Source organism: Rhipicephalus microplus, chromosome 3, assembly GCF_043290135.1.
Source record: "Rhipicephalus microplus isolate Deutch F79 chromosome 3, USDA_Rmic, whole genome shotgun sequence".
Lineage (NCBI taxonomy): Eukaryota > Metazoa > Arthropoda > Arachnida > Ixodida > Ixodidae > Rhipicephalus > Rhipicephalus microplus.
The window spans coordinates 129,116,400-129,129,188 of NC_134702.1; the positions used below are offsets into that span (position 1 = coordinate 129,116,400).

Consider the following 12,789-nt stretch of genomic DNA (forward strand, 5'->3'; position numbering starts at 1 on the left):
ATCTTATCGTTGAAGTATGATCCTACTGCATCCTTCCCAAATATAACTCGGAATCTGTGGTGGCTCTTCTAAGTCTCTAAGGTGTGTTTCTGTAACTGCATTCACACCTATATGTTCCTTGTTTAACTGTTCCTCAATCTCTATTTTCCCTTTTTCTGCCACCCTGCATCTTAATGTAACCAATTGCAACACGTACCTTTTCCCTTCTTTCACAGTTTGTAGGTTTTCCCCCATACAACCTGTCAAAGAGTCGCTCTGGTTGTTTTCTTCGTTACGAGCTACCCTGCACACCGAAGGGCCCGCGTGCCCCCTCCCCCCAAAAAAAAGCTACTGCACGTCCTGCAAAACGCCTACCCACCTCCTGACCTAGCCTTATATGGAAGTGAATTCTGTCTCGTTGAAGAACACCCCCCAATATGCACCTCTCTGTTTATTTTTGCTACCTAAATTCTCTCGACTCATCTGCCATACCTTTTTGTTTGCGTTGACAAATACTTTTTGCAGGTTGCCGTCACGCACTGGTACCTTCAGTATCGTGTATATCACTACCTGCACCCGGGTGAAATAGCGCGCATGTCATCACCCCTTCGACCAATGTGGTCGCTAATAATGACAATTCTTTATACAAGACATCATTTAAACCACTCACAATTATGACAACGTTTCGTGCATTAGCTTTAGTAATGAGTTCTGCGCTTGCTTGCCTCATCATTGCTTCCAGCTCTTCACTACTTCCATCACTGCTTCTAGCTCATCATATACAAGTACCGCTATCAAGAGACATTCCAAGGACTAAAACGAGGGAGGCTACTATACACAGCAGGCGAACGACCCATGCCTTATGAGGTTTCGCTGCTGAAATAGGCGAATCAGTATCTTGAGGTCATAGGGTATATTGAGCTTTATTCACAGGGCCTGTGGGCTAGCCGAATGTGAAAGCTGAAATGTGTTTTAGTGTTTAAAACACTGAGTGGTATGAAAAATGACTAAAACGTAGGAAGAAACCGTTCCAATTAAGTAGGGCACTCGAATAGCATCGAGCGAATACTCTCGTTCAATACCTCACTGATTATTGCGCCTCGCCGTGAGTGGTCAATGGTCGCCAAAGGGCTCCCGAAGTCTCGTTCTGAGCTGCACGACTCACTCGAACGAGCGTATATTTCGTGTTAAAACATTCTAAAATTGAATGGAAGAGTTGTGTGAGAAGCTAGAAGAGCTCTCGCTTGAATTTCGGAAGAGACTCGCTTTTGTCGTGAACACAATAACTGGCAATGAACGAGCCATAGAACAATCGTGCCAGAAGCTTGCTACCGACACATTTTCGTTCTAATTACTCCTACATGAAACAATTTCATGTACACATAGCAATGTTGTGCAGCATTCTGACGTGAAAATCATGCCAAAATATATGTACCAATAGATGCACCACATGGAGAAGTGTTTCATTCAGAGTAGACGCGCGTTTTTTTTAAGAACAACAAACTTCATTCTAACAAGAGCTGCTGTAGCAATGCTGTTTACCATGAATAATTACGTTCCTCTTCTCTTTTTCTTGCGGCAAACGGTACGCTGTTGCTTCCATAGTTACACTGTAACGCTAACATGAGGATGTACTATGCTTACAATTTGCAGTTACGACGAAGACCCCGTCAGGCACACATCGATAGTGCTATCGACTCCGAAAACTTGGCGGACTTCGCTGGCGTTCTTGCAACCTACAAGGCATTCTCTTCCTTGCCCGATAATCAGCGGAGTCTGACGTTGGCCGGCCTCAACATATCGGCTGACGGCCTCTTTTTCATTGGATACTGCATCTCTTTTTGCGCGCATCTTAGCCGATCGGGGCCTCGGTATGCACCCTTCCGCTACAGATGTAACGTGCCCTTGATGAATATGCCGGAGTTCTCACATGCCTTTGGATGTTCTGCAGACAAATTCATGAACCCCACCAACAAGTGCACCTTCTGGGAATAAATCGATCCTCCACAATCACATTGTGTGTCTGTTTCTCAGCACGCATGGTAGTGTACACAATCAGCGGAGTGGCTATACACAGCGGCTATTCATGTAAAAGGGCGCTCGCTCCCCAGTACAGTGCCCTACAAATTCCTTGTGTAATTAACTGGCGAGTGATAAGTGTAGTTTAACGTCCCGAAATCTTGTTGAAATAATGTTGTGAACCGACAAATACATGGATCATATCCATAGACATGAACTTAAACTGAATTTCTGCTCACTAGCGCGACGACCTTGCTGTCCCCTACAGCCGGATGTCGCAGTGAATATTGGTTTGGTATTACAGCTCACCGGGGGAGCCTAATTATTATTAAGCTTTGTTGGGGCTTATCGTCCCCAAAACACGTTATGTTTACAAAAGACGATTTATTGGAGGGCTTCAAAAATTTCCACCGCATGTGGTTCTTTAACTTGCTGCTCAATCTATTCACAGAAGTCTTAATTATTTTAGCCTCCATAAAAAATTTGGCCGTCGTAGCCGAGTTACATAGCTGCTAGACTACCCGTTTACGCTTTCTTGTAAATCAGTGCAAGGAGATAGCGCACAAAAGGACCGAAATGGATATAGATATGGCTGCACTAAAAACTAGTTTAGTTCGCAGAAGAACATGGTTAATATACAACATGATTCTGCATCACGTGTGACAATGATGTTGACGTTACGAAAGTTGTAACTTGAACACAGGTACGCAGAAGTGAAAAGCAAATGTAACCAACTCAACCAACGTTCTACGTTTAATGACCACCGTGGCTGGTCAGTAAAGAGGGCACCTGTATAACAGAAAGCGAAATCAATAAATGTGCTGTAAACAGACGATGCTGCCTTGTCCTTACCGACCATGGAGCATGCTGCAGTTCGTAAGTGAAGTACATGCTGCCTTTCTTCAGGGACGAAGTACTTTTGGATTTGACGGCGTGTCATCTAGTCGTCGCCGTCCACCATACACGGGTACGTCCCACAAATATTCGGTCAATCCAACAACTCGCCACAGGTGCATACTACGAGTTTTATGAGCTAAAGGTGCGTCATTACTGTCTGTACCATAATGCGTGGCTTAGCAGCGGTGCCAGAATCTCCAACAAAGTGCACCGAATGCGCCAATGTTTCCTATCTAAAACCAGAGACACAAATGTGCATCTCTACAGTAATATCATCTATTTGACACAGCACTGCTTGCAATACATATTCTAAAGAATGGTGCGTTAGGGGATTAGCAAAGCAGTTAAAAGTAAATATTTTGCACTGGTGCACAGAGGTTGCACGTTAGCACGACTGCAGCATTCCTCCCTATGGGCCCAATCGCCATATTTTACAGCTAAAGTTGTTAGCAGATCGATACTCGGGTCAGGCGCAGTGCCATAGTTGTCCGCCACGGCAGCCGCCACCGGTGTCACAGGAATAGAAAAAACACCTAATACCAAGCGTACACAGGACCTCTAACCTGGATCCGCTGGATGCCAGCCCAATAATCCACCCCTAAGCTACGCCGGTGCTTGGGATTGGTGGCAACTTGCTTTAGGTAGGCTAAATGTCGGGAACGCGCTCGCGTTATTATGACTTATAAAGCATTTTAAAACTGCGAAAAAAACAACCAGTTGTCGCACAATGCTGTTGTTGTTGTTGTTCGCCTATTTATCGTGGCGCATACCCGCACTGGGGGATTGGCCAAGAATCTAGTGGTTTTAAATATTACTGAGCAGATTTGGAATAATGAAAGTATAATAGAGAGATTACCGATTGCCTATGAAATTGTGGTGCTTAATGTATTGCATACAATCATTTACCTAAACGAATTTATTCTTGGAATTGAGCAATTTTCTAATTTTTATACGTATATAGTTTTGTGGACATGTTAGGATAAAGAAACAGGTTTATTAGCCAACCTATTGGTTTCATCAATATAGTCCCGGACGGCCGCACATACGGTCACAACAGAGAACCCAGAAATGGAAGCTTCAAAACATAAAATGACAGACACATATGAGTCCATACCGATACCACGTAAAGGTATTTCTAAAAGGGTTTTTCGCAATGTGTAAAACCGCCTAGAGGTCAAAAAGTAATGATCTATTGTTTTAGTTCATCACAGAACGCGCTCAGTGGCGAAGGTGCCTGAGCATACCTGTTTTTATAGAAATTCAAATTTGGTACCCGGCAGCGTAGCCTTGTGATAGCTACTTTTTGTTTACGAGTGCGGCTAAAGTCTCTTCGTCAGGGACATAATAAATGGTGATATTCTGTAGAGTTTGTTAGTGCTGTACCTCTAAAGACTTCCATAAATGTACGTCTGTGGAATCGAGCAGCAGTCACATACGCGGATGATGGACAGTGCGGTAAAATCGGTTCGCTAATTAACGGCTTAGCTAAGGAATCGGCTATTTAATTTAGAAACAAACCTTTATGCCCAGGCACCCAAACTAGTCGTACTTTTCTCAAATGCGCAGGTACTAGGGTACGGAACGCCTTTGTTACTTGATTATCAGCACCAACAGGAAGTGCCGCACAGAGAGGTAGGGAATCTTTTATCATGACAGCTGATGTGATTGCTCTATGTAACTTGCGTAAGGCGAACGCTACTGCCAGAAATTCAGCCACAAAAACGGGTATGAAATCGGGTAGTCGAAGGGAATAAATCCAATCTGAAGTCGGGCTGAAAATACCAACCCCTGACTTTTCGTCATATTGCGATGCGTCTGTAGCAATAATAACGTTTGTTGTAATACGGCGCAGGTAATCTTGTAGTGAACCGTCCAAAATATTGTGGTGAAGTAATTTGGCATTATTAGGAAAAATGTCAAATTGAATTTCCGCAGGGTATGAATTATCACGATTCGGCATGATGTCGCATACACGTACGTTTGTAGGCTCCAGTAATTTTTCCACAAATATAATTTGTGGGGTGTGAAATTTGGGCCATCTAGCAGCAAAAAATGATTCCGGGATAAAAATGAAGGCTGTTTCTGATTGTCGTAAGGGTGATTCATAAACTCTTAAGAATATTTGAACAGTCAAAAGACGAATTCTACAAGAAAGCGGAAGGACCCTCGATTCGGGACAACAAATTGTTAGCAACTGTTGTGGGCAGGCCAAGGCATAACCGCAAAGCTTCTCTTTCCAGAAGAATTAGAGGCCGCAACTTGTAAGCTGGAACTCCAGAGAAAAGTACCGAACCAAATTCCAAAATGGGACGAACGTACATGCGATATATCAATACTAATGTGTCACCTCTCGTACCTATGTGGTAGTTGCTTAGCCTACGTAATAAGCCAATGGCCCACACACCTTTTCCGGCGATATATTCAATATGAGGTCGCCAGTTAAGCGATGTGTGATAAATTACTCCGAGGTATTTAACAGATTCCACCTGTGGTATATCCTCATGATGGTAAGACAAACAGATGTGCACAGGGTATTGCAGCGTGAAAACAAGGAGGGTACATTTACTCGGATTAAGTAGAAAGCAGTTGTCATCGAGCCAGCTCTCCAATATATTAAGGTAAGTTTGCAGCCGTTCATATAAGGTCTGAATGTTGTCTGCCATGGCAAAAAACGCTATATCATGTGCATAAACATAAGTTGTTATATTCTGTTTGCGTGGAATGGTGCTCATTAGTAAATAAATAGCACCGGGGAAAGCACTGAGCCTTGTGGTACTCCCTTCATTTCTGTATGAGTAGACGATGATAACCCATCTTTAAAACAATAAAATTTCCTGTCTGCAAGAAAATTGTGAACCCACACTACAATGTATGATGAAAAATTGAGGCATTCTAATCCATCTATCAAAATACAGTGCTCCACGGTATCATGTGCTTTAGCAATGTCTAAGGTAAATAAAGCTGCATATATTTTATGTAGTCGAGCTAGTTGAAGCCGACTTTCTAAATCAATGTGGGCATCTCAAATTGAACAACCAGCCCTGAACCCAATTTGACAAGGGCTTAGAATTGACCTCACGGTAATAAGTTCATTAGTTCGTATATTGATGATTCTCTCAACCAATTTCACTAAGTTTGATGTCAGTGCGAATGGCCTTATGTTATCCAACATGCATGCTTCATTTTCATTTTTGAGCAACGATATAATTTCGGCAAGTTTCTATTCTGGAGGTAACCATGTGTTCCTTAAGGAATAATTCACTAGGTCTAGCAAAAAATAGATGATTTCTGAAGTAAACATTTTAACATCGAGTTCGTAATTCCATCTGGTTCGGGAGCTGTTCTCGGTAAGCATACTACTGTCTGACTTAATTCAGCTAAATAAACTTCTGGAAATTCATGCTAGTTTACCAGCATGGGCCGAAAAGCCGAAAAGTTAGCAGTGAAGCGTCATTCTAAACCTTGCGCTATGTCTTCTAGAGAAATGTTCATTGCTTGCGGCGTCAAGACACATGACTGCAGCGTTAAAGGTGCTGGCAGTACTTTTCTTGTCCGAAGACAAGCGAACAAAGCCCGCTTATTTCTTTATTTAGTAAGATAATGGAAATGTCTGCTGTCGTATTCTTCTTTTGCGCGGTTCACTGTACGCTAGAATGCACCAGCAAGGAATTGATAGTCCTTTCTGTTTGTTGGACTTTGATTCTAAAGACGTTTTTTTTTTTTTTTCGAGCGACTTTTCGTCTTCTATAATCACGCGTACACTCATTGTTCCACCAACAAGAGGAGGATCGTTTATTCAATGGAATGGACTAGACCCTTCAGCGCTGAACCAATCTCAGATGCAATCGCCTTAGTACTGGCATTTCCAAGCTTGGAAATGGCAGAACGGAGGCAGGCTTGAAATTTGCAATGGTTGATGTATGTGTGTTTCGGTTTATCAAAAGTTATTGTTGGACAAGTCATATCAAACACTACAGAAAGATGGTCGATGTTAGTTGCCGAATCCAAAAAAGCCTATGACAAAACCTTAATTGCATTGGAGCTAAATGTTAAAGCCAATACTGAGCAAGCCTGACCTTGGACAAATGTTACATGATCTTTATTCAGACACGAGAGGTTGTAATCAGTAGTCCATTCTCACAGTCGCCTACCACAAGAATCTGTCCTCATACCCCAAGACAAATGATGTGAATTAAAGTCTCCTGTGAGTACAATTTCCTTTCTACGTGCTACCAAAACACAGTCAAGATATTGCGTACTTTGCACACCGAAGGGAAAGCAACAATTTATAATATAAAAAGTTTGGTATCCTGGGAGACAAAAATCTAATGCTAATATGTCACAATCCGAGTCTAACAATCTAAAAGAAATTTTCGCCCTATGGCATAATTTACTCGATATAAGGATTATCAAACCACCACCACGTGATGGGCGATCTAATCAAACAGAACGAAAACCTGCAAGATCTAAATTTTTATCTGGTGTGCGCCAAGTTTCTTGAAGAATTATATTATCAAGATTAAAATTATACCAAAAGTAGTGTAAGTTGGTTGAGGCTGAGAATACAGAACGGCAGTTCCACTGTAGTACCCTAAACTGACCTATGGTGTTGGGCGCACCGCAGAGGCGCAAGTCGCGCCCTTGTTAGCATCTTCTCGCGAAATAGCTGATTCATTCCGTTTAGATTTGGACATGAAATCGGCGACGATAGGGGATCTAGTACGTTCATTAGCTCGTATATCGAGTTCCACATCTGTTACAGCATTTGTGCTCGGCTGAGGCGTATGTCGGTCCAAGTGCGACTGCGTTCCTGACAGCTTAGCCTTGCCTGCAAATGCCATAAGTTCCTCCAGCACTACATTGCGTAGCTGAGTGGCGTCGCTGGTTATGTCCTATACTGCAGGTTCTGTACTAGTTTGTACTCTTTGCCCAATCTGACTTGAAAGAATTTGCACTAGACAGTCGGAAAGGTTAGATATGAGTTTATCTATTGCCTTACTCACTGCCTTTTCCGCAGCAGTTTCAATACCCTGCGATAGATTTGAGTCTATACTGGAAGTGTAGCACGCTGTAATGCCAGAGTATCCAAAAGCCCTGTCTCTAACTATGTTAATGGCTTCTCTTCAAGAAAATGGCGGCGGCCAAGAACTTCTAGGATTTGAACCTCCTGGGCACGAGCGGAACAGTCAGAGTTGTCGGTGCAGTGACTCCCCCCACATAGACAACACTTTTTCGCTGTTGCAGTAAACTTGCTTGAAGGATGGCTCTCTCCGCGCGCAGGCGCTTCAACGAACGTTAGAATTACATCCTCCCGCACTGTGGCAGAATCTCCAGCAGCAGCAGCAGCACTGAATCGGACGAGAAGCGAGGGGTTCTAATCAAAAGATCAATGGCCATAATTTTATTTCTGACAGGTATTTTGTGTCCACAAATGTCGCGATGACAGATTCGGTTGGCACCCTCTCTTTCTCAGCTATGCGATTACAAAGGTAAATCGAAATAACGCCTGCTCCAGAGAGCCTGCCTAGGGTCTCAGCTGGACTCACCTAGAAGTCGACTCCCCGTACAAGGCCTTTGGTACGGGGTCATGCATGGTGAGGCGGACTAAAAGCACTCACCGGGGTAGCAGCAAACGAGGAGCATTTGAGAAGATCCTGTGCGCAGTTCTGATCCGGCGACCTACACACAATACTTCCTCGCCCAGATAGGTGCACATCTGTGATGGTCTGGAAATGGTTTGAAGTTTTTTTAAGTTTCTTTTGGAACCACCTGAGAATTTGTAAACCAACCGCCTTTTACAAACGGCCTGAGGGTTTGTAAGTCTGATGAAGCCTCCATTTGTAGGTACCAGTGCCACGGGAAGGCTGTCGATACCACTGCGGGAAAAGGATTCTAGCGGCTATTCATTGGACGGCAGGGACGCTACCCAGGTGGATGACGTCTGGCCAGGAGAAGTAGCCGACATGAGCATCAGAGAAAAGGCTAAACTCGGAATAGATACACTAGAGCATCTATGACAGCAAAGTTGAAACCACTCAATCCTCAGCGAATAACACCCCAGCAGGTTTCGAACGGGCAAGCTTGAAGGCGTGGTCTAGAACGGCCTTGCGAAGGGTCTTGCGAAACGGCGGAATGATCTCGGTGGTCTCTTCTGCTGTACCTCGAGGTGTACCCATTCTCTTTCTATTCGCACAATGGGAATAGTCTAACGAGTGGGTCGTCCAACCCTACAACCCATTACAAAAGCTTGTTCTAGTTCAGCTAATAACTGCGGCGCATACCCACTTCAGGCATAACTCCTCAATTTCATCAGCCTCAGCATTAACAATTGGATAAAAAATCCTCGGAAGTGTTTCGCGGATACCATGCTTCTCAGAAGAATGACGAAAAATAACATAGCAGATGCCGGCCTACAATACCCAAAATGTTTATTAATATTTCCGTGGTGGGCATCAAGCAAGTGCGCTTGTAGCAGTTACTTAATGAGTGTGTAGAAAAGGCTCTGAAAGGCCGCTCTTCTAGCTTTCGCTTTGACTATGCTGCGCCTTCTGCTGAGGCCTGGTAAACTTTAAATGCTAAGCATTTCTAAGCGGACTTCGGCGACTTTGCGCGTATCTATCTATCTATCTATCTATCTATCTATTTATCTATCTACCTATCTATTTAGCCACCTACGAGTTTTAGCTCTCCTGGCCGTTTCGATATTGTTATAGTCCCCAAACTTAGTATGGCCTAAATTGACAGTACCACAAGTATAATTGACTATTCATAACATAAAAATCAAGACATGTATGTCATGAATGATATAATTTACATTTCATGGTCTTGCTTCTCTTACGGTGGTTTCGATCACATGACATGTGGCAAAACTGGTATGGTAGCACATGACCGCAAGCGACAGAACCTAACATGAAAATCATGACATGCGTCTCACGCAACAACATGACTACATGCCATTCTCATGATGCGCTCGAGGCTGTTTCGATAGCTTTCCATATACTATATTTGGTATTACGGAAGGTGAAATGATGTTGAAGACATCTGATTGGTGAAAATTGATAATCATGAGATGCGTTTCATGTAAAAACTTGACTACATGCCATGCTCATAAATGCGTTCGTGGCCGTTTCGCTGGCTTCACATATACCAAATTTGGTATTACGGGACGTGAACAGATGGCGAAGGTATGTGACGGGTGCAAACAAGATAATCACGAGGTGCGTGTCATGTAACCACATGACTACATGCTACGCTCGTGATGCCCTCGTGGCCATTTCGCGAGCTTCACATATACGAAGTTAATATCACAAGATAATTACGAGATATGTGTCATGTAAGAACATGACTACATGCCATGCTAATGATGCCTTCGTGGCCGTTTCGCTAGCTTCTCATATACGAAGTTTATATTACGGGACGTGAAGGGATGACGAAGGTTCCCTCGCCTCGGTGGTTTAGTGGCTAAGGTACTCGGCGGCTGACCCACAGGTCGTTTGATCGAAAACCAGCTGCGGTGACTGCGTTTTCGATGGAGGCGAAAATTCTGAGGCCTATGTACTCAGACTTGGGTACACTTTGAAGAACCCCAGATGGTCGAAATTTCTGGAGCCCTCGACTACAGCGTATCTTATAATATGGCGGTTTCGGGATTATAAACCCCACGTATCAGTCAGTGATGACGAAGGTATGTGACTGGTACAAACGTGATAATCATGAGATCCGTGTCGTGTAACAACATGACTACATGCCACGCTCATGAAGCGCTCACAGCCGTTTCGCTAACCTGACATGCCACAATTGGTGTTACGTCACGTGATTACATGACGAAGGTATGTCACTGGTGCAAACATGATAATCATGAAATGCATGTCACGTAAGAACATAACTACATGCTACAATCAAGGTGCCAATACACTTTGACGTGACGTGGTGCGCGTGCGTGCTGGTGGTCGTTTCTTTGCGTCACGCCTGCGATGCCATGCCAGGCACCGACATGCATGTCATGTACTCGCAGGCGCGCGCCGTGCTGCGTTGCCTCGACGCATGCGCTTTGAGGATGCCCGGCGTCCCTCCGTCACGAAGGGAGGCAGACGCAGTGCTGTCCGGGTAACGTCGTGGGCATCGCGCAGGTTGCCGCTGGGCCGCGCTGACGGACGCTGGTAGCGTCTGGCGTTAGCTTATAGAGTGCTCGCGTTTTGCTAGCGTAGCGTCACTACGCCCATGCGTGCGCGCACATCAACGTAACGTCGGAGTATATCGGGCATTTTATGATACGCTTGCTGCCGTTTCGCTAGCTTCACATATACCAAATTTTGTATCTCGAGACGTAAATGAACGACAAAAATATGTGACTGGTGCAAAAATCACTATTGCAAAAACTACTGCCACTGGGCACCAGCGTTGAGCGCTATGCCTGATTATAGGCGCGGTATGGCGCTGGTACCAGCGCCTCCCAGCGCAGCTACTGGGACGCTGGTGCGGGAGCGTCCCAGTACTCTGCGCAAAATGGCTCCACAGGGTTAAAACGGGGGTGTTCATTCGCCATAAATAAAGAAATATACAAGTATAATAACGCGCATTCACACGGAAAATCTAAAAATAAAACTAAAATAAAACGGCTTTTGACGAGATTCGAACTCGCAACTTCCTGATTTTGAACTGAGTACACCACCCACTACGCCACGGCTTCTTTTTTTTTCTTTATTGCCTGTCTTTGGCCCACGTAAACAATACACATAATAACAGATAATTACACAACGCAATACAAAACATTCTAAAAACCGTGGCTCAAATGATGTGGCCACGCATCTGCTAAAATGTTTTTATCGTCGATAGTAATTCGACACGCGGCTACCATTCTGGGGTGAATTCCTGCAACTTTTGTTCATCCACAAAATTTCTTATATATTCTTTGAAGTACTGGGTGGGCGCTCGTGCATCTACATCAAAGTGCATGGCTGCCATCCTGGATTTCCAAATGCTATGAAGAGCCATAAGCATTATCATATGATATGGGGTACCGTCGTCACTTTGTATTTGCAAATAGCGGATGCCGTGTGCATCAATGGGAAAATCTTTTTTGACCGTGCGCTGGAGCACGCCCCAAAGAAAGACAGCATCCCAGCAGTCAAGGAATACATGCTCAATTGTCTCCTCCTTCCTGCATATTATGCAATGCGTGCCCCAAGGAACGTACAACCCCTTTGCAGCCATCCAGGTTTTGACGGTAAGCGTACCGGTATGTAATTTAAAAAAGAAATTTTTAGCACTTGGCGGTATTTTCATCACCTCGACGCGCTTTAGTGCGATGTGGCCATGGCATACATTGTAAAGGGACCGATACAAAGGCACTGGTAAAAACACATCACATAGGTCCTTGTACAACTTTTTTAGTCGAACTTAACTCAAGTATTCAAATAAAAACCGCACTAACAGAAACCTACAAGAAAGCACAACTTCGCGGACAAAGCCATAAACGCCACCGGGTACGCTGCAGGTTGAGACAACCATGTTAGGCAAGTGTTGCCCCAGGCGAAGTTGACAGAGAGTGCGAAGGAATGGGTTGTTGACGTCTTTAAGGAAACAAAATCGATTGACTACCTGTCTGAAAAACAAATGCGATAAGCCCAGTCCTCCATTTCGCACTCGAAGGAATAAATTGGTCCAACTCGATCTTTCCCAAGACGATTCCCACACAAAGACAGCTAACACACGGTGAAATTTTTGGATGTTTACCCTTGAACAATGTAAGACTTGTAAGATATACTAAATTTTAATCACTAAGAATATGTTGCAAATTGTAGCTTTAGAAAACATAGATAAATAATTCCAGCCATTCCACCCCCACTACGCCATGGCGGCACATAGTTGTGGGGGGTTGTATGACTATTTATC

At 44.0% G+C, this 12,789-nt stretch overlaps 1 protein-coding gene across 1 annotated transcript in view; it reads left to right on the plus strand.

Moving 5' to 3' along the window:
* Positions 1 to 1,994, plus strand: part of LOC142803350 (neprilysin-1-like) — a 43,978-nt gene extending 41,984 nt beyond the window's left edge. Inside the window, exon 4 of the mRNA XM_075888465.1 lies at positions 1,633 to 1,994. Coding sequence (XP_075744580.1) covers positions 1,633 to 1,974 — 342 coding nt within the window. The 3' untranslated portion in view covers positions 1,975 to 1,994. The remainder of the gene's footprint in view (positions 1 to 1,632) is intronic.
* The last annotated feature ends 10,795 nt before the right edge of the window (positions 1,995 to 12,789 follow it).